Consider the following 22785-nt stretch of genomic DNA (forward strand, 5'->3'; position numbering starts at 1 on the left):
ATCTTGGCATGTCTTTTTATTGAAAAACGCTTTTTAAAAATCAATAACTATTACTTATGAAAGCAGAAGAATATAAATGATCGTATTAGATTCATAATTGTTACATATTTGCCGTAACTTATTTTTAAAATGTGTTTTTCAATTAAAAGACACATCAAGATTGTTTACCTAATTTCTAATGCTAAAAAAACGAAGTATAGAGTTAAGACGTCGCCGATTTGGGACGCATAAAAAAACGATATGGACAAAATCATAATAAATAATGAAACATTTTTGTACAAAAATCTTTCATTAATATGAGTAAGGAACAACCGCGCTATTCTGTACCCAGCTTGAACAAGTATTAATCATAATCTTCGCGATTCGCTTAGTATTTTAGATGATGGTGATTAGTGGGAGTTATAGATTACTATGTACGCATAAATGTACTTTATGATACACCACGTAATGGGGTTTTAAGAGGGTTTGATTGCTGGATTCTCTATGTTACGGATTTTGCTATTGTACGGTAAGTATGTGAAATTACAGTGATTTTAATGCCTTTAGAATTTAGTATGTTCTATTGAAATTGATATTGTCATTATGAAGAGTGCGGGAGCTATGCTCTAATTTGGACATCTGACTGTCTGACATTCATAAAAGCAAGTCATTTTAAAGGTAAAGACATATTACTTAAGGTACCGTACGGATTCAGACTAAACCAGCATTACTGCTCTCTGTCGCATCGTAAATTTGTACGTAAGTGTGACAGGGAGGCAACACTTCGAATTTCGAATTGGAGCACGATATTCCTGCTGATTGCATTGCTGCCGCGAATTTGACATCGCGATCGATGTTGCTGCCCGGGTTTGAATTACAGCAGCAAAACAGTTGGTAATTGGTAGCAATGTCGCAAGTCGCAACAGTAATGATGGATGTACCTAGTCTAACCCTAGACCCACGGACAAGACTGAACAAATCCTCAATTCAAGCGTCATCGCCAATTATAGTACAGTCAGCAGCAGAAGTTGCTAAGCGGGCCAGGTGTTCGAAATGATCTAGACGCAACTTTATTGTTAAGAGAATAAGAGCTTGTCAAGGTAATTTTGAACACCTCGCCTGCTTAGTAATTTCTGCTGCTGACTGTACTAAAAATTATGTACAAGCTATAAATACAAAAAGATGGTGTTATAGGTTGGTCTTTTTTAAGACTTTGGCCCTATTAAAGGGCTAAAACGGAATGGTACCTTATGAGACTAGTTACCAAAGGACTCCCTTGTTAAACTTTTTGCTCTTATTTCAGAGTCCATCCGTTATAGCGACTGTAATGTATAAACGGTCAATATCAGCCATTATAATAGTTAGGTGTTATTTCATACTCTTAACCTGAGCTAACATTGAATTTTCATGCCTTCGGGAAGATGGCCGGCCGATACCGATACCGATACCGATACCGAACAATTGTTGTAAACGGTAACTAAGTGGAAGTGGAAGGGTCACCGATGCTATCAGGTTATCGGCAGAATGTTTCCATCTTTTACTAACCTTATCGCCTCCTGTTGTTATATTTTAGAAACTCATAATGACCAACGGCCCCAATTTCACCACGGCTACAATTGTCAGTGACACATGTCGAGCGACAATTGTCAAGCGACAGGTGACATATTACAATTTTATAAAATATTTTATATAGAAATACTTAACATTTTGCAGGCATTTTGCTACAATTGTACCTATGTATTACAATTGTGTTGTGAAACAAGAACTATTTTTTCTAGTTGACATATTTGTAGAATTGTTGGTGAATCTTGACAGGAAATGAGTTATATGTCGGAATCTCGTGACAATTGTCGTGTTTCTTGTGACAATTGTCATAAACTTAGCAAGAGAAAGATCTGTTTTTTTCCGATATAATAAAGTTTTTTTTTAATAATACAATGATGGTGGCAAATAGGAATACGGCCCGCCCGATTGTAAGCGGTAACCGTAGCCCACTGATGCCTTTGACGTCAGCAACAGTGATGTTTTACAATTGTCGCACCTGTCACCGTGGTGAAATTGGTGCCAGGTTGGACTGGTGTTTTAGGGTTCCGTAGCATCACTATCACTACACCTGTCCCCTGCCGCGTCTGTCCGTGTGTATGTTTGTATGTTCGCGATACACTCAAAAACTACCGAACGGATTTTCATGCTGTTTTCATGTGTTGGTGTGGACCGCATGTATTTGTAGCGACGCGACGAAATCGCGGAGTGAGACACGCCTGGCCTTACTAACGTTTGCCGATTCCACGCTAGAAACAATACCCCATCTAGGTAACCCATCCTTACCCAATTAACTACATAGGTACAAACCAGTCAAAGGTCGTGCAACACGCATGGAGTCAGCCATCTAGACGCTCTCGTGATCTCGGATTTGAACGGCCTACAATCCGGAATGCGGCCGAGACCAATCCGATGTTACGGTACGTATATCACAGAGCATTTGTCAAGAGCCGGAGCGGTAATTACTCATCGTGTCCGACAAATTGATATTAAAAGTAATAAGTATTATTAGAAAGTGAAATTGAGCTAATGCTTGGCGGAATAAAGACGTATCTGGTGACGCTGAGGAAATGTGAAATCTAAAACTATGAATTGTACTTATTAACAAAAACATTGGTTTTTAAGCCTCAACACAAAACAGATAAGTACAGAAGTCAATCACATGTACGTACTTTACTTTTCATACCTACGCTCGGCGGTCGCTCTAGGGTTGCGATTGTTGCGAACTGACTTATGCACAAAAAACTATCGTCGTAGTGGAACTCGTGTCTATCGTATCGTATCTCGTATGTAGTTGTTTGATTTATTGTTGAGGATGAAACGGGAAGAATGGAAATATCATTAATAATAACATTAATAACTCAAATAGGTATTTTAATTTTAATGTCATTGTTATATTACAAATTTGCCACAGAAAATATCTTGTGACGATTTCGAGTTTGGCGAAATGCACGATTATTATATTTTAAAGTGTAATAAATTCGCATTCTCATGTACAATGTAATAAATTCGCATACGCATTCTCTCTGAAACCACTGGTAGCTTAAAAAACGACAATTCACCGTTTAATGCTGAATTTAAACAAACGTCCACTGTACAATTATAATAACTTTTTGTTTTGTTTCTCCATTATTGCACAAAAATGTTCACAGACGCGTGTTTCAAGCGGATGGCACGCGCGCTCGCACTGGTCCCAACTGGTCCGAGATATCGTGTCCGTGAGCAGTGTCTATGTGTGCGTTGCTCGAGCGCGCTTTGTATGTAGATTGATTTCTGTACCTATCTGTTTTGTGGCCTCAATCTCAACTGTTCTTTCTTCCAGGACATGTTTTTTCTAATTTATTTTTTTCTGCGTCAACGTGCTTTGTTTGAATCGATAATAAAAATAATAAATTTTATCTTCAAATGCAGGGTATTAGATAGGTATCACCTATTTAAAAGAAAAACAGCAATTAATTACGCACCGAAAATTGAATTAATTGAAATATAAATAGTTTATTCGTGTTATAAAAAATCGGTAACAGACAAAAGAGAAAAAAAAAGAGGAACAAAAATAAAAAAACAGAACAGTAAATAGCCACGAAATGGTCCCGACTCAGCGTGGTATTAGCCTTGATGGGCCAACGCTGGTCTTCCGTCGGGGCCATGGACGAGTGAATCACGGAAACGGAAAGTACACAACATTTAAATAATGGACAGTGGCAATAAAACAAACGAGTTGGAAATAAATAAATAACAGTGATTCATTAATATTATAATTACATTTTATGGAAATAAAATAAAAACCAAAAACCAAAATTGTTGTTTTGTATGGTCGGTAGGTAGGTATATGCATATGCAATAAATAAATATCCATAGTATGTATTTGCAGAATTATTTCTGGTGGAGGAAAGCGTCGTGTAGTTAGTGAGAACTCCAACTCACACTTACTACTAAATACAGATAAGCCTTTCTTGAATTAAAAGGTATTTCACGCCTATTTGTACGATACGCTCCACTCACACACTTTTTTCATTATTTTTGATGACTTGAAAACAATGTTCATAGAATTTTTGTCTCAATATGGTGACTAAATTGAAAGCTTGATTTATTTCATTTTGTCAACACGTACGTTATACCTTTGCTGGCGAATTTTAGGTACTTTAAGAGAGACCATCTGTCTTCAACGAGTACTAAGATACTTCGGTCACATAGCTCGCAGAGACCCTGACAACTTGGAGAGACTTGTGGTGATGGGAAAGGTGGACGGCAGACGGCCTAGAGGACCAAGTCCAACGAGATGGTGTGACCAAATATCCGCCCAGATGGACATCACACTAAGCAACGCTTTCCACAAAGCAACCGACAGGGAGAAGTGGAGAGCTGCCATAGGAAAAATTAGTAAGCGGAGTCACGATCCTCAGCAGTGAGGGACCGACTTAGAAGAAGAAGAGAAGAGAGACTTTATACGTTGGTTTTTTTCCCAAGACTTTGAATTCAAGTCCCTAACAATAGATATTACCGTAAGTTTCTTAGTTGTCTTGAAAACCAGACGTGCTCTTGTGAAATTGGCATATTTCTTTCTTAACCCTTAAAACGTTTATGTCACTTTTTTAGTACAGGTACTAAATGTGGCGCCAAGTTTAAACACTAAGTGCAGGCTAGAAAACGAATGTACGTTAAGAAAGTGCGAGAAGTGTACTTTTTTTCCTAGTTTAAGACAATATCAAACAAAATTCGGTTTATGCGCAGGCGGCAGTTAAAATTTGAAATTCGCTGAATTTGCAACGGAGTTTGTTCCTGACGCCATAGAATATAAAGTAAATAGCCAAAGTGTTTTCTTTCTGTTGATATTATTACTAGATGAGTTAGACATTGTTATTTTATATAAAGCCCATTAAATCATACATTAATTCTCAGTCAAAAATTGCGAAATAAATCTTGTCCCGTTTTTGTGACATTGTCAATAGTACTGGTAACAAAGTACCATTTAGCTCGTCCTAAAAAACGGACAGTGCCGGCTTGTGCGGAGACAAGATTGTGACAGAAAACGGACATTGCCATACTTAGGGTATATACTTTTTTTTTCATTTATCGTCGTTTTATAGGCTATTGTTGCGTTGGGGTTATGTTACACATAAGTATATGTATACATTTTTGTATATTTTAGTTTCAGGTGGTTCCACCATCTGACTCAGAAGAGTGAAATAGCAAAAAATACGACGATGACGAAATTTTACTAGAGGCAGATTGTACATCTGCCTTGCCCCAATCTGACTCTTTTTCAGCCAGGTCACTTTCTAAGAGGATGTTTAATATGATGAACAAATATATGTTCATTTACGAACACGCGTGCTTTTATTCTTATTGTCATGCTATTAAAGTTTTGTGCTCGTCATTGTGTATGGCACTGTCTGTATTTAAATATAATTTCGAAGTCTAACGTAGTCCTTGTGGGAAAAAAATTGTTCATAACACTCGACCTGATGACTTAAACACGACCTGTCCTCTAGTACTCCATCTACAAAACTTAATTCCTCTCCATTAAACGCATAACTCGCTTCAGTATCCAAATTATTGGCACGTCTTGAAATGTCCTACGGTTAAAACCTATTTCAAGTCGATGATGAAGATGCTACAGTTCTTGAGGCCTGTAAAATGTAATCTCTACAAAATTCAGGAGAGTAAATGGCTAATTTCGAATCTAGTCTTTCATATGTCGGGCAGACGAAGCAAAGCATATCTACTAGGGTACAAGAACATATTATTATAGCTAATGATGTCAAGCACCGCCAACTAAAGCCTGCGGTCTGGGAGCATGACATGGATAAGACTCTGGTTCTAGCCAAGGAGGAACCATATACTCCCAGAATGTTGCCAGAGGCCATTGAGACTGAAATATATCTAAACTTTTACAGGAACTACAGCTATTCTCTACCACCAGGTTAGGTTCCAGATAGTCCGGGTAATAAGAAAACAAGAATTGTGAGACCATAGTGGTAAATGCTGTGGTCATTTAAGTAAAGTAATATTACTTACAATAATTGTAATGTGTAACTAGCTTTATGACCCTATTTTGCATGTATACGTAGCTTTAAAATGTATATTTTTGTTTAATATATCTGTACGTGGGTCGTTTTACACATCAACACTAGAAGTAAATATAGTGTTATTATGTTTCCCATAAGTTTTTTCATCTTAATAATCTAATTAAACATTTTTTCCAAACATTCACTAGTGTGTTATTGAAATAATTTTAAATTTTCTTGGCCTGTAATTCTTTAATAATTTTTATTTTCTTAAACCGTATAACGGCATTGTCCGTTTTTTAGGACAACCTTGGGAGCAATCAATATATAAGGTTCGTGGCAATGTCCGTTTTAACGGACGTCCTGAAAACCCTACTTTCAGAATGCTTTAAATTTTTTTTTCTTAAATATAGTACTTTTTTACTCATTACTAACCCCAAAAACATTCCACGTGATAGGTGGATACATTATTTCATGTCTTGCCATGTTAAGGGTTAAAAGAGATTAAATAGTATGCTAAGAGGTAATTAAATTAATAATACAATACGAAACTCCGTCTTATAACATGAATGTTAAAATGTAATTAAATAACCGCAGGTATAAAAAAGTAATGAATTAATTAAAGATTATTTATTCTTAGCCTTCTCGTCCTTACACAACCTAAAGGGCTACTACATAAATTACTTATTGCCTCAAGAATGTATTTTAATTAAACAACGAAACATTGAAACCTGAATAGCTAAGATATTAAGTACGTAGACTCACCGAGCATCGGTTTAGTTGGTGAACTCATAAACTATTAATACCTTTATTACGAACTACAGCCAGGGATTAGAGCTAACATCTCCCAAGATCGATCGGTGAAAATTACATTTATCGTCTTATTGAGGATCTTTGGTACCAAAAACCAATTTATTATTTGCACGACGTGACGACATGATTTGTGCGACATTGCGGCCACCAATGTCTTGTGACTAGTGTGGCTACTTCCAGGTCAATTCACGAATGAATGAATGAATGAGCTGGCATGAATGGAATGAACGAAACTTCCATTGTATGAGTGCCACCTGTATCGGTATACAGCCAGAGCCACCATCTTATTGGTTAATATGATACACACATAGATATTTTCATTCACTCACACATTCCATTCGAGCCAACTCTTGTGATCGTTTACAGGGCCATTCGTTTTTTGACAGTTTTGACACATACACCTACAAATCCTACAATAGTATGAACGTTTTCGCCCAATAAGTAAGTCATGATAGTTCATAATAATTCAAATTTTCTAAAGAACGTAAATAGAGTTAAAGTGACATTCCTTTTCCAACTGCAGCTGCAATACTGTTCATTTTCTATGGAAATTGACAATGACAGCGACGCGTTTCCATAGTAAAATGAACAGTATTGCAGCTGCAGTTAGAAACGGAATGTCACTCTAAAGCGAAGGATTTTGTATAGTTTGCCATTAAAATAACACCCAGAAAGGAGCATTTCTCCAGCCATCAAATTTTAGCTGATTACGTATCTACCTTTTCATACCTTGCTTCAGTCCTTATGAATCATAGCAATGATATTACGTAAATATTTGTCTAGGGACATTCTAATAATTGAATTAGCATATCTTAGTGTCTGTCTTCCACCTACCCTCATCCTACGGATTGGGGTCAAGCCCACATCCACATACCGAACTGGGAATGACTCACTCGATACAATACCTATGTCAAACTAATAAAATGTATAAAAAGTTACCCCGTTGTATAAAAGTTCCACCGTTTCCGCCTCTAAGTTGATAAAAACTGGGATGGTACGAGTATAATAATTGCTTGCAGCATGTCGCCTCGGGAATACCAGTTTAAAGAAAATTTCAAAATAGTGACCGTTTTTTGCCTAAAATTTGAAAATTGTTGGTAATTTTCACTCAGAACTAGGTTTATTATCAGTTATGAATTAAAAGTATACAATATACTTATTGTGTCCGCATGGGTGGCTTTGATATTTTTTACAAATTATAGAAGTATGTAACACAAACATCAAAATTTTACAATAACAAAAACATTACAATAACAAAACAAACATCAAAATTTTATAAAAAAAATACGCGGCAACATAACTCATTATTTTGAGTAAAATGATCGCAACATTTTCTTATTTTGAGTGAAAAAAATGTATTACTTATAAGTGCGACCTTCAATTACGCATACAACATAGGACCGGCTTCTAACACTGGTAAGGGTTTTATTTGCGTTGTGTTTATTTATGGAATAATATTTGTTTCTGAGTTAAGGATATTTTTTATGTACCTACGTATTTATATATAATGTACATATCGTCGTCTATTACCCGACATCAAAAACATTATTGAGCTTATAATAAATTTAAAAGTGGAAAAATATTTATTCTAATATTTATTCTAACCTCCTGAGTCCCTGAGGCCTTTATAAAGGATTTAATCCAAAAAATGGAATATAAGAAGGCTCCAAATTCAAAACTGCTTAATAGCATCTTTCGCAGACGTTTCTGTTTGTTAAAAATTAAATTATTGAGCTTACTGTGGGACTAAGTCTCGGAGTAATTAACAATGGAGTCGCCATTAACAGGCGTTCCCCTCTGTCGAAAATAGGCGGCCAATGGTCAACCACATGTCAACCATATGTATGGACTGACGTTTATCTGACATGACGTACCTATACATTTGATGTGCCCCTCCCCCGCAAAAAACGGCAGACTATTTTGTACCGAAAATTTTAGACATGGCGTCTCCATTGGTTATATCCTCTAAGGACTAAGTCAATAAGGTCTAAGTGTGTAAAATTGACCTGTAATGTTCATTTATAATATTTTATTTATTTACTGATATTATCTTGTACTTACCTATTCTTATACTGGTTTACCAAGGACAACCGATCACCTAAATACAAGCTGTATTCGAAAAGAATAACTTCACTATAACCTACCCATCTTTAACCTTAGAACCAATAAGTCGTATCTCCTAAACTTCAAACTTCAAATCCGACCTTTATTATCTGTAACGCACGATTGTAAAACTGTCACGTGTGATTATCAAAGCTCACCCTTAAGCAAACGGACGATTAATTAGGGACTGTTTGATTGATGCTTTCGATTAAAAAGTAAAGGGGTGTCCACACGATTATATGCTTTTTACACGGTCTATGAGTCTTGAGATCGTCTGGTTAGATTATTCGTTACTGCCCTTATATAAGCGGGAATTGGTCACAAAAAATATTTAAACTAATGACCCACATTATTACACTATTTTATAGTACAAATATTGAGGCGTAACGAAAATAAAACCTGAATAATTGGTATATCGACTCAGTATTACGATAATAGTGAATTACTTAATACTTATTTAACTAAATTATGGCCTAATAATTATGTTTTCTCAAAAATGGACGGCAAAGTCGAATTTGCCGTCTAAAAAATAGGTCGCGAAGCGCGTAGTTTATGGTCAGACAAAAATTAAAAAGTTAAAAACATTGCAGTCTCGATTTTGGGACTGCAATGTTGCATACAAATTCCATTATTTGTCGAGTTCCAAACTTTTTAAAAGTTGAAATGACCATATCAAATGAAGGCACAGGCCCATTAAACAGCCAAACAGATGATTAGTACCGCGACTATTTAGATGTCTCAAATAGGTTGGCGTATTTTTGGCAGAAAAATACACTTCTATTTTTTTATTAAAAAAAATAAAAAGGCGGCAAGGGCTTTTTTCTGTCAAAATATATATGTAAGAACGTTGCTTTTGTAAAATATTTCTATGATATTTATATTTCTTGCACCATTTTTGAGAAAAGCACTATATATGACTCGGCTGGAAGGCTACTTGCTGGCTTCGGATTCAATTAAACGGACTCCCAAGGTCGTCCGTTTAAAACGAATCCTCAGCCTGCAAGTAGCTACTTCCGAGCCTCGACAATAATGTACTATTACATTTACCTTGAATATCGATATAAAGAAGAACCTTTTCTCAAAAATGGACGGCAAAGTCGACTTTGCCGTCTAAAAAATAGGTCGCGAAGCGCGGAGTTTATGGTCAGTCAAAAATTAAAAAGTTAAAAACATTGCAGTCTCGATTTTGGGACTGCAATGTTGCATACAAATTCCATTATTTGTCGAGTTCCAAACTTTTTAAAAGTTCAAATGGCCATATCAAATGAAGGCACAGGCCCATTAAACAGCCAAACAGATGATTAGTACCGCGACTATTTAGTTGTTTCAAATAGGTTGGCGTATTTTCGGCAGAAAAATACACTTCTATTATTTTATTAAAAAAATAAAAAGGCGGCAAGTTCTTTTCTCTGTGAAAATATATACGTAAGAACGTTGCTTTTGTAAAATGTTTCTATGATATTTATGTTTCTTGCACCATTTTTGAGAAAAGCACTATATATGACTCGGCTGGAAGGCTACTTGCTGGCTTCGGATTCAATTAAACGGACTCCCAAGGTCGTCCGTTTAAAACGAATCCTCAGCCTGCAAGTAGCTACTTCCGAGCCTCGACAATAATGTACTATTAAAGAGCAGTAATAAAGAATTTGAGAGTAAATAAAAAACAAATGAGTACTTACCTAAAATGCTATTACCTACAAATTATGATTTTACATTTGATATACCCAGACCAGAATCGCAAGCGTTTTGGAACAGTATTCTAACTTCCTTCAGATGTCGTTTGGATGTCAAGTGTACATTCGAATTGGCCGTCTAAAGGCTCATTTAGACAGTGCGAGAACTCGCTTGCGAGTTTCATTACATTGCGGTATTTGATTGGTTTTGGTTGGCTGAATTGGATGTAACCAATAGTCCTCAATGTAACTAAAATCGTATACGAGTTCGCGCGCCGTCTAAATCAGCCATTATGGCAACAAGAATACTAAAGTAATATCAAACTAAGTGCAGATATAGATTTGCTCATGCCAATGCCGCTCATTCGTCTGTACAGAGCTTTACAACACCGATAAATTCCAACCCTTTTTAAAGGCTGAACCCCATAAATAAAATGACCATGTATAATTGTATATCAAAGTTACTGATATAATTCCACCATAGAACCAAAAGGTTTAAGTCAGCAGTCTGACAGTATATTCTTCTGACCTTTTATTACTGGTTATAGCAATTGTAAATCAACCGGTAATCATACGTATGCTTTGACAGGTGAAAAGACATCTGCCGTGAAATAACTATTGTTTGAGTTTGGATAGTCTTAATCAAATTAATGTAGTCGACCACCTTTGTGTCACAGTATAATAAAGAGTACTAACGTACAGTATGGACACTCCCTGCCTCCCGTTGAAAGTGCCGCCTACCCGCTCTCGGTTACCTCACAGTTACCGGCCGGCAAGGACGCGACGACGCGGTGCGCAGAACGGAGGCCACGAAATATATTCTAATATTAAACAAATATTTACAAAACCTATCAGATCACATTGAAACCAGTACAATACCTATATGAACAAAAAATCATGTTTACAACTTACGTAATATGTTGGTGGCCTGAATTTCCTTACAAAATTTTCGTTACTTTGTTTATACTGATTCAAAATAGGAAACTATTGTATAAATTGAGCTTAGATACCCACCTTACAACATAATACGATTCTTATTTCTTCCTAATTCGCGCAATGAGTTTTGAGTAATTGAGGTCATCGAACTTGACAACAAACTGGCGAGAACCCTCGCACGTCTTATCTCACTCACACAAGCATGGTACGCGTTTTAGGTCAGGAAATGAATGCTCAAAAAACGTTGTAGAGGGAAATGCTAGGAACACAATTTTTGACTCCGTAACTTTGTTTGGACTAGTTAGAAGGTGAACATATCAAAAGTCCCCGGCTGTAGCCCCGGTGCTGGGGGGTAGAGGGGGGTAAGAAGGTCGAATTTTTCGGTTTTTCATTGATATCTTGGAAACTTTGCGTCTTAGCGACATGACTACTAAGACAAACCGAAAGCTGATAATATTAGTTACAAGTTTTATCCAGTCAAGTTTTTCGATATCTTGAATAGTTTTTGAGATACCCGCTCTTGAAAGTTTATTTAGGGATTTTAATTTTATCTTGATATCTACATCAGTGAAGCTGTTAGGCCATGTTTGGTATCATTTTCGTATAAATCGGGGGTGCTGAATTCATTTTTGGTATCACATTGACACTATTCCGAAGTAAAACCAAAATTTAAAAAAATATATTTTTTTAAATCCCTCTTCACGCTTAAACCGCTGAACCAATTTCGTTGAAATTTGGTATAGAAATAGTTTCAGTCTCGACACGGGACATAGGATAGTTTTTATAACCATAAACATCTTTTGAAGGTATGAAAAGTGGGGTGGAAATTTGTATGGGGAGTCAATAACCGCTGAACCGGTTTAGATGAAATTTAGGATGGTATACATCTGTGATTTATATGAAAATGATACCAAGCATGACTTCAAACCTTACTTTAAGCAGTATTAACCTCAAGAATTCAGTTTAGTCGACGAAGCTGAATTCCCCCCATACTCCATTTCACAACTTTAAAGGATGATTATTGAGATAAAAAGTATCTTATATCCTGCCTTGGGACTCAAAATATCAGTATACCAAATTTCAATTAAATCGGTTGAGCGGTTTAAGCGTGAAGAGGAATTTAAAAAAAAAGGTATTTGTTTAAATTTTATATGTTTTTTCTTAGGAATGGTGTCAATGTGATACCAAAAATGAATTCAGCGCCCCCAATTTATACGAAAATGATACCAAACTCGGCCTAGCAGCTACACTAAGGTAGATATCAAGATAAAATAAAAAGCCCTAAATAAACTTTCAAGAGCGGATATCTCAAAAACTATTCAAGATATCGAAAAACTTGACTGAATAAAACTTGTAACAAATTTTATCAGCTTTTGGTTTGTCTTAGTGATCATGTCGCTAAAACGCAAAGTTTCCAAGATATAAGTGAAAAACCGAAAAATTAGACCTTCTTTCCCCCCTCTACCCCCCAGCACCGGGGCTACGGCCGGGGACTTTTGATATGTTCACCTCCTAACTAGTCCAAACAAAGTTACGGAGTCAAAAATTGTGTTCCTAGCGTTTCCCTCTATAACTTCTTATTGCTTGGCCTATTTACCTACACGATCTTACCTACGCACACAGTCTGTGCGTAGGAACGCGTTTCTTTCATACATTTTATCGCCAGTGTCCGGGGTGTGTTTGTGTTTAACTAATTTTGTTGTTGTAGGTAATGTGAGTCTTTTGGATTTTTATGCTCACCTCAAATTTTTAGACTGAATTGATTTCAGTGAGCAAAATGCGATTTTGCTCACTGAAAATTTGGAAATATCTTTCAATAACTGAATCAATTTCCGAAAAAGTATATTAACTATAATGAACAATAATTTATATCCAATCATCTAATAATATATCCATGTAGCTTATTTAAAATAAAACAACTGTATTGCTTTAACAATTTGGAAGTTTGGAACACAACGTTGGACATAAACTGGCCCCTGTTTTGATTGAGTTATTTAAAGTGTCGTTGAGGATAGAGGAAAACCACAAAGATTTCCTGAAAGTGACTAAAATGCAGTCCAAATTAGATGTGGTTAGGATATAAAAGTTTAGAACTGCTATTTTATGTTGGTTTTGTAGAGTTTTAGTCAAAATAAAAATTGACTGTCAATGTGTTTATGCTGGCTTAGACGCCTCAAACGGACTCCGAAAAGGTGGTCTGTCAATCTCGTGCTACGAATCGTTGGAGGAGGGAACGTCCAAGTTCATACTATAAGAATGTCCTAATAGTGAGGGCAACCGATCCCTGCTTAGATTATTCAAGATATATTTATAAAGTAGGTAAGATGTTCGAGTAAGAACGCTGGATGTTCAAATGATTCATCCTAATGAGCTTTTTGGATTTGTACCTACCCAGTTGTCTTATGTATTTGTTGTGTTGTCTATAGGGTGTTCAAGCGGAAGATTTCCGATTTTAGAATTTGAATTCAACACCCGTACCTACGTCCTGTATACCAACATTTTTTTTTTTATAAAAAGATGATGCGGATTTCATTTTGTGACAGTCTCATTTTTTCAATGTCGAAATGTATTAATATCTGACCTGCTAACATGAATTGGGTTCTCGCGCGCGACTCCATACATCTTGCGCGACTTCGAATATGAACGCAACTTATGCTTGACTGCCTGGTTAAGTAGCTGACCACTATACACACGAAATCGTGAGCGATTAAAAACTGTCTACATACTGGTACAAAAGTATTCAATTAGCCAAAGCTAAATGAAATTGATTACACTGTCACATGATAAAATTAACTGGCAACATTTATGGATCCGGTCTTAAAGCTGTGGTCAAACGTTCAAACATTGATGGATATTTCTCACAACTGTGTAGCATTATGTGAGTCTAAAACTGGCCGATATATTTTAGAGGCGGCCCATTCGTCTTAAACGGAATCTATTAGGCCGAGACACCATTATATGAGGCCCATCGTTACAGGATATCTCAAAAATTTAACTGCGGCATGAATTAAACAGTATAATAATAATTACATTTACCTAGAGTAAATTGTCTTATTTTTTTTAATTTAATTGTTTTTTTTCGGGTAGGTGAATAAAACTGAGCAACATCTTGTGCAGAACATTTATTATTTAAAAATATATATTAACAACTTTTGGCAAGTAAAAGTAAATTAAATCTATGTATTATTAGTGCTAATCACCTACCAGTAATTTCCTTGTTCTTTTCCGGAAAGTTGCACTTATAAACTCAAATAATTTTTTTTGACACAAACAATGGCTGAAGTAGCTTCTATCAAAGATTCCGTGTCAGGCTTGGCAGACCAATTTAAGCAGCAGATGGCTGAATTTCAAACAAGCCTCAGCAAAGCAGACCCAGCCAATCCTTCGGTGGCTTTAGTGTCTTCCAGCTTCGCCGCCTTCAAGGAGTTTGTATTGAAAGCTCTCGAGTCGCTTCAAAAGCAAGTGGATCTTGTGACCCGCCAGGTGGATCAAATCGAGACACGCTCCCGTCGCAGCATGCTGCTGGTGCATGGTATCGCAGAGGCAGAGTCTGAAGATACAGCGGTTCTCGTGGTCAATGCACTTCAGGCCGCCCGTGACGGCTTAGCCGCTGTAGATATCAAACGAAGCCGTCGTTTGGGCGGGCGCAGCGGCCGTGACAAGAAACCTCGCGTTGTTCTTGTTGAGTTCATAGACACCGCAATCCGAGACGACGTGTGGTTCAATAAGGTGGAACTAAAGGGCTCCGGGGTGACGCTGGGTGAGTTTTTAACTAAGCCGCGTCACGCTGCGTTTATGGAGGCCCGCGAACGCTTTGGCGTCCGCAGCTGCTGGACGTGGAACGGTGACGTGTATATCCTCGGAAAGGATGGGGTGAAGCGTCGTGCAAATTCCATTGCTGAAGTCAAGTCGCTTCCGACTACGCCGTCCGCTGATGTAGCTGCGCTTGCGGGACCGTCCGTGGCACCATCTCCGACCCCGATGAATAAGGAAGCTCCTCAAGGAAAGCAAGAGTCGAATAAGAGGTCCAGGCGTGGAGTCTCCAAGTCCTGATCATAACAAACCGATTGTCTTGCTACTTTATACTGTCCGGTGCGATGCGAACTCTTGACTTTGGTCGTGTTATAATTCTGTTTTCTTTTGTTAGTTCATATTTAGTCGTGTAACATCACTGTAACATGTTATTTTCTACCTTCTTTTTTATTTATTTAAAATGTTTCGTTTGATGCTTTCTAGTTTGCTGTCACTTTTGACGTACCCGATCAGTGTTGCCACAGTACTAAATTGCATTTTGTTTTTCCTATATGTCGAAAAAGCTGTCAAGTTAGATAAAATTATTGTAACTTTATTATTGTTTTTCTAGTATGCTGGCAGGTAGCGTTAGTGCCCTAGTGTATTAACTTTACTTTTATATTTTTATTACGTGTACGTGTTATTTATCGATATTAAATATATATTTATTTGTTTTGTTTATCTATGTCCAGCTATAGCAGTGCCTCTGATCTTGATCATTTCGTGTCTTTCTCTTCAGGTGAAAGTGTTACTGATGACAGTTTTAAGAGCTTGCCACCGTCACTCCATGATTTACTTAGCTCGGAATTCAGTGACGTTAGTAAAAATTTTAATATTGTACATATTAATGCGCAAAGCATTCCTGCGCACTACAGTGACTTGATCGCGACGTTTGACTTAAAAAATATTCATGCGGTACTAGTTTCGGAATCCTGGCTTAAACCCTGCCTGCCTTCCACCTCTTTTTCTTTACCAGGATTCCACCTAATACGTCACGATCGCTTGGGCAGAGGTGGCGGTGGAGTTGCTATCTATCTACGTTCTCACATCCCCTTTTCCATTATAGTCACGTCAGCACACTCTCCTTCCTCAGACACCGCTGAGTATCTTTTTCTAGACATCTCTGTCTCCCATACGAAGCTTCTCCTTGGGGTGTTCTACTCTCCGTCACTTACTATTAATTATTTCGCTTCTCTTGAAAGACTTATTGAAGATCTCATGCCATCTTATGACCACCATATTATAATGGGGGATTTCAATACCTGCCTCCGCAGAGACGACCATCGGTCGCGGTCTCTTAAATCTCTGGCACATGCCTGTAAATTGAATATCCTCCCTTCTGGCCCTACGCACCACTTTCCAAATTGTACTCCGTCTCTTCTTGACCTTACTCTCACGTCCTCGGTTTCTCATGTCGCCAAGTATGGCCAGCATCCTGCTGATGCTTTCTCATATCATGACCTCCTTTTCCTATCTTATAAAGTAAGACCTCCTAAGCCTAAAGCTAAAGTACTTCTACAACGTAATTTTGGTAGGATGGATGTAGCTAAACTTCGTGAAAGCGCATCAGCAATTGACTGGGATGTTGTCTCTAGAGCTGCTTCTGTTGATGACCAGGTGTCACTTTTTAATTCCTTTTTGACCCAGCTCTATGACGAGCACGCCCCAGTCCGCTCGATTAAGGTGAAGCATCTTCCTGCTCCTTGGCTTACTGAGGAAATCAAGGCACTATTAGTGAAAAAGGACTCTGCCAAATCTAGGTACAAGTCCAACCCCACTGATGCTAACAAGGCTCGCTACCATGCCCTACGTAACCGCTGTACTTAGTACCATCTGTCGCGATGCCCAGCGACGCCATATCCACCAGTCAGTTGAAAATGGTGACCCTGCGAAAGTATGGAAATTTCTTAAGTCGCTAGGAGTTGGAAAGACTCAACAGAACTGTCCGAGGGATACTAACTTCAATCAGCTTAACAAGCATTTCTCTACTTCCGCTGAGTTTAGTGGCCCTGATAAAGTTAAGACTCTTAAATACCTCTCTTCTCTTCCAACTCCTGACTCGTCTCCTTTCTGTCTTGTTCCTTTTAACGACAGTGATATTAAGAAGAGCGTACTGTCCATAGCGTCTAATGCCGTTGGTGTCGATTGTGTTAGCCGTAAAATGATCCTCCCTCTCCTTGACCTACTTACTCCCGTCATTTCCGTCATTCTTAACAATTCAGTTTCCACCAGCTCCTTTCCTTCACTTTGGAAGGACGCCTGTATCGTTCCTATACCTAAAACGTCTAATCCTTCTTCATTTTCTGATTACCGTCCCATCTCAATTCTCCCTTTCCTGTCCAAAGTTCTTGAGCGTCTCGTTCACCAACAGCTTACCTCGTACCTTAATACTCATGATCTTTTAAATCCCTTACAGTCTGGCTTCCGTTCTGGTCATAGTACGGCTACTGCACTCGTGAAGATCACTGACGACATCCGGGCGGGGATGAACGATCAAAAATTAACGGTGTTAACGCTGCTAGATTTTAGCAATGCGTTCAATACCGTTGATTTTGATGTTCTCCTCGAAACACTACGCTGTCTTAATATATCTCCTGCGGTAGTCGGATGGTTTCGTAGTTACTTGAGTGGTCGTCGGCAGCGCATAAAGGTGGATGATTGTCTTTCTTCTTGGTCCAACACGTTGGCTGGCGTTCCGCAAGGTGGCGTGCTGTCTCCTTTGTTGTTCTCTATATTTATAAATTCAATTACTTCTAACCTAACTTCACATTATCACCTTTATGCCGACGATCTTCAGATTTACTCACAGGGCGTTATTGGCGAACTCACGTCTGTTATCCGTAAAGTGAATAGCGACAAAATCTCGAATTGGAGTCGCAGTTTTGGCCTAAAAGTAAATCCGTCAAAGACACAGACTATTATAATAGGTAGCCCAAAACTGCTTCCCAGAATTGATTTTAACAACCTCTCACCTATTTACTTCAATGGCGTTTTGATTCCCTACTCGCAGAAGGTAAAAAACCTTGGCATCATTATGGATAGTACCTTATCGTGGGGACCTCAGGTGGGCGAAGTCAGCAGGAAGATGTTCGCGGCAGTTGCTTCCCTCAGGAGATTACGAAACTTCCTTCCCATTCCTACTAGAATTGCCCTTGCACAAACTCTTCTTCTCCCTATTCTGGATTACGCTGACGTTGCTTATCTCGATCTCACTGAGGAGCAACTTAATAAGCTTGAGCGTATCCAAAACATCTGCATACGGTTTATATTTGGGCTCCGCAAATATGACCATGTCTCCCACTTCCGGTCGCAGCTCAAATGGCTCCCTATTCGCCTACGTCGTAACTCCCACGTTTTGTCACTTCTGTATTCCATTCTTTTTAACCCCGCAACTCCCCGCTATCTTAAAAACCGTTTCAGCTATCTCCGTTCGGTTAGGTCCTCCCAGAATTTGCTTCTTTCTGTCCCGTCATCCTCGTCTAAATTCTATACAAATTCTTTCACTTTTCAATCTGTACGACTATGGAATTCTCTGCCTGCAGACTTAAGGTGCGCCCAGTCTCCTTATTCTTTCAAGAGACTCGTTAAAGTTCACTTTTTATCTGCTCCGTAATACTTTTACCTGCTTCCTTTTCCCTATAGCTGGCATTTTTACGTATATATATGTATATATATGTGTATATGTATATAATTTTATGTATGTATGATATGTGTATTTATGTAAATCTTATTTTATTTTATTTTTATTTGTATGTCTTTTATACTGTTTTGTATTGTGTTTTTTTCTGTGCTAAAATTCTTATATTGAATTTGAAACACCTACTGACATGACATAAATTTATTAATTTCCGCTACCTAAAGGTTGTCTGGAAGAGATCGCTTTTTAGCGATAAGACCGCCTGTTGTTTAACCTCTTCTTCCTGTATTATTTGTATTGTTTTCTGTAATGAGGTGTGCAATAAAGAGTATTTGTATTGTATTGTATTGTATTGTCTTATTATAAGGGGCCTCTACGTGTTGGCTTCGGCCCCACGCACGCCTTCCAAATGTCCGGGACCCCATAGTCCCGAGAAATTGTAAGAGACAGACATATTAATAATATCTTTGATAATTTTAGGAAAGGTTTGCGTGTGTGTATTTTAATGACATTTTGTTTACTAAGACGTAAGTAACAAAAATATCACTACAAATAATCAACGTATTTTTTGGACCAACCTAAGGACATCTTTTTGGTATTCTGCTTTTTGATTTTTTTAATTTATAAAGAAAATTTAATTTAAAATAATTATTGGACAATTATAACTAGACTTAAATAAACTGACTGCCAGTATAATAAAAAAACCTTTCAAAAATAAAAAATAAACTTTGGGTTTAAAAATGTAGCTTGTGGGTTTTTTTGGAAACCCAATTTACTATCGTAGTTTGTTTATTTAGCCTATTTAAATATATAATTATTTCTCCATCTAAAGTCTAAATATATGATCTGTGGCTGCAGGAATTTGGTGAAATTGACTGATAACATTTTTTTTAAGGATTCCGTCCTGGGCCTCGCTGTTTCCAATATTAAATCATTAATACTTAGTTATCGTAAAACTGTATATCTTTTAACAAGAGCATCTCACAGTCATTTCTCGGTCTAAACGCAGCTGATTCGAGGCTGGCGTGGGAGCAACGTCACCATAAAATACGATTGTGGGACAGAAAATGAACGGCCGCGAACATGATTGAATTTTATTGTGTACTTTGAGTTCACTTGTGTTATGAATATTCAAATTTAAAAAAAAGCTTGATTGCGGTCGATGAGGGTATTGCAAGGTAAAGATTTGGATATATTGACAATTATATTGTTTTAATGGAAATAAAATAACTCAAGACTTTTTGCGAACGACGCTTGCGAAGACGAAATGGTTAACATAAAAACATCGAATAATTACCTACTTTCTACCTACCAACATAAATAGCGAAGTTTCACATACGTCACAGATAGAAAATTAAATATAGGTAGGTACTTAGTCTTGTTTAGGTATCCCGTTTGCACTTTCGTAGGAGATAACTTCCTTCCGGGTAGGAATATTCTGTCTTATTATGGGTAAATGTTAAGTCATTTTTGACTAATTGAAATGGGATTGGCCAATCAAAGTATTTTAACTGTCGATTCTATGAATAGTGTAATTTTTTTTTATGGCTTGGATGCCAGCCCTTCACGCCACATCTCGTTGAATAAAACTAGAGACAGTTATCACACAGCGCCATCTAAAATAAATCTTTGAGAGTTTCCAACCCCTATTGAAACATATAAGCAATAAACGCACTTCTCTTTTCTTATTAGCATGTAGAATCTGTACTCTACATACCACATTAAACATGTAAAAGATAACACACAAATTAATATTCCCCGAACCCTTACGATTGATCTAATGAAACATTCAAACGGCCCCTAAAATGCAAGTACCTATTAAATCTCACCTCATAACGGATTCAGTAATTTGCCCATACGTCTTGTTATGGTCGTTTCAGAAGATTAACCTGGCCACCCTTCATAAATCTAGCTCCGGCTCGTATTTTATTCACAAGGGTTGAAAAGAGGGTGAAAATACTCCAAGTGCTGTGAAATTGTCAATGTCCGAAGGCATGGCTTTTACCTGAGTTTACAGCGTTTTTAGGGTTCACTGCTTTAACACGAAAAAACAGAAGCCTTATAGCAATCATAAGTCTGTCTATTCGTTCGTCTGTCGCAGCAGAATTTTCTCCAATACCTAATATCACCAGAGCGATTGGATTGAAATTTGGCTCATATAGGAAAGTATATGACCGAAAGATGAACGGGTAACGTAAGTATAATAGTTTTGCAATGCTTTTTGTGAAAATACTTATTAAAAAAAACTGTTCAATATATAATCTTGTAATCAATAACTCTGGAGTCATAAGTTACGTTTCGTTTCCCTAAAAGTCACGTTTTTGCTACCTAAGTCACATTGTAATAAACAATTTGGAATTAGTTTAAGGAAATATGCGCCCGCGCCTTATCTCGGAAACTATGCGCTTGAATTATGGAAAAAACCAGACACTTATCTGCCTATAGATTACTGGAAAACCTAAAGGAACGCCAAGCGTGTGTTTTGTGATCTACGGAACCCTCAAGCCACGAGTCCAACTTGCATTTCTCCAGTTTTTTTTCCAAATAAAATGGACCCAATGCATATTGTAGTGTCATCATATGGTCCCGTTTTACGCGAGGGACGCTTTATAGCGTCAATAGTAAAACCCGAATGGAGGGATTGACAAATTTACGCGAGAATCTTCTTTATGGAAAACTTATCGTCCACCTTTCTTGTGCTTCATACATAGTAATGACCTCTTACTTTTGGCTTTTGAATATTTTGTTTGAGCGTTTGACAAAGACGTGAAAATGTGCGATTTGTTTTGTTTTTCGGTGTGTGAATTAGAATATGTCTATCTATCTCGGGATCATCTCCCGCATAGGGCTATACAGCCACAAACGCAAGTGTCGTTACCGGGATGCTGCTTAAAACATCTGACACAGATGAAAAGGCCTATTATATAGGTATCTATCTAAAAGTGACATTCCATTTCCAACTGCAGCTGCAATACTGATCATTTTCTATGGAAATTGACAATGACAGCGACGCGTTTCCATAGTAATATGAACGGTATTGCAGCTGCAGTTGGAAATGGAATGTCACTCTTATGCTTTTAAACGAGCAATTCTTGTATATTTATTCATTTATATGTATATTTCGGGGATCTCGGAAACTCTATTTGCATTATGGGGGTTTTCGGGGGCGCAAAATCGATCGAGCTATGTCTTATCTCTGGGAAAACGCGCATTTTGAGTTTTTATATGTTTTCCAAGCAAAACTCGGTCTCTCAGATATTAATATGTCTTATTCAATGTGATCCTGACTACCTAAGTTGTGTTATAAATAAACTTTCCTTTGCTTAAACTCGATGTAGGTTACCTACTCAATTTAATAAACAATTCAAGTAATCGTGACGTACATATAATTTGTATCTAACTAATGTCATTTAGCAGTATATTTACAATTTACGTAGATGTAAAGTGTCATTCTATGGAACTTGCTAACTTGTATGTAACAAAACCGCCATATTGAAACTGTCAAAGAATGATGAATTTGGGTTTCGCTCACAATCTCTCTGCTTAGCCTTAAGGTTGACTGGTAGAGAATGCCTTATGGCATTAAGTCCGCCTTTTGTACTATAAGATTTTTCTTTTGTGCAATAAAGATTAAATAAATAAATTTACTAGTGACCTTTGTTTACGTAATAGCAAGTTCGATAGAATGACACTTTAGTAATTTTATTTATTTAGAAATATGATACGAAATGAAGACAAACTTACAGTTAGGTACTCGTATTGGCTTTTCAGTTTAAAAATAAAGCGATAAAGGCTTATCTCA

At 37.3% G+C, this 22785-nt stretch overlaps 1 protein-coding gene across 1 annotated transcript; it reads left to right on the top strand.

Annotated features, from left to right (window-relative positions):
- The first annotated feature begins 14667 nt into the window (after positions 1-14667).
- Positions 14668-15788, top strand: LOC134668253 (uncharacterized). Its single transcript, XM_063525742.1, has one exon. The coding sequence runs from the start codon at positions 14828-14830 to the stop codon at positions 15605-15607; it is 780 nt and encodes a 259-aa protein (XP_063381812.1). The 5' UTR covers positions 14668-14827; the 3' UTR covers positions 15608-15788.
- Positions 15789-22785: the final 6997 nt, after the last annotated feature.

Source organism: Cydia fagiglandana, chromosome 10 (assembly GCF_963556715.1).
Source record: "Cydia fagiglandana chromosome 10, ilCydFagi1.1, whole genome shotgun sequence".
NCBI classification, from domain to species: Eukaryota; Metazoa; Arthropoda; class Insecta; order Lepidoptera; family Tortricidae; genus Cydia; species Cydia fagiglandana.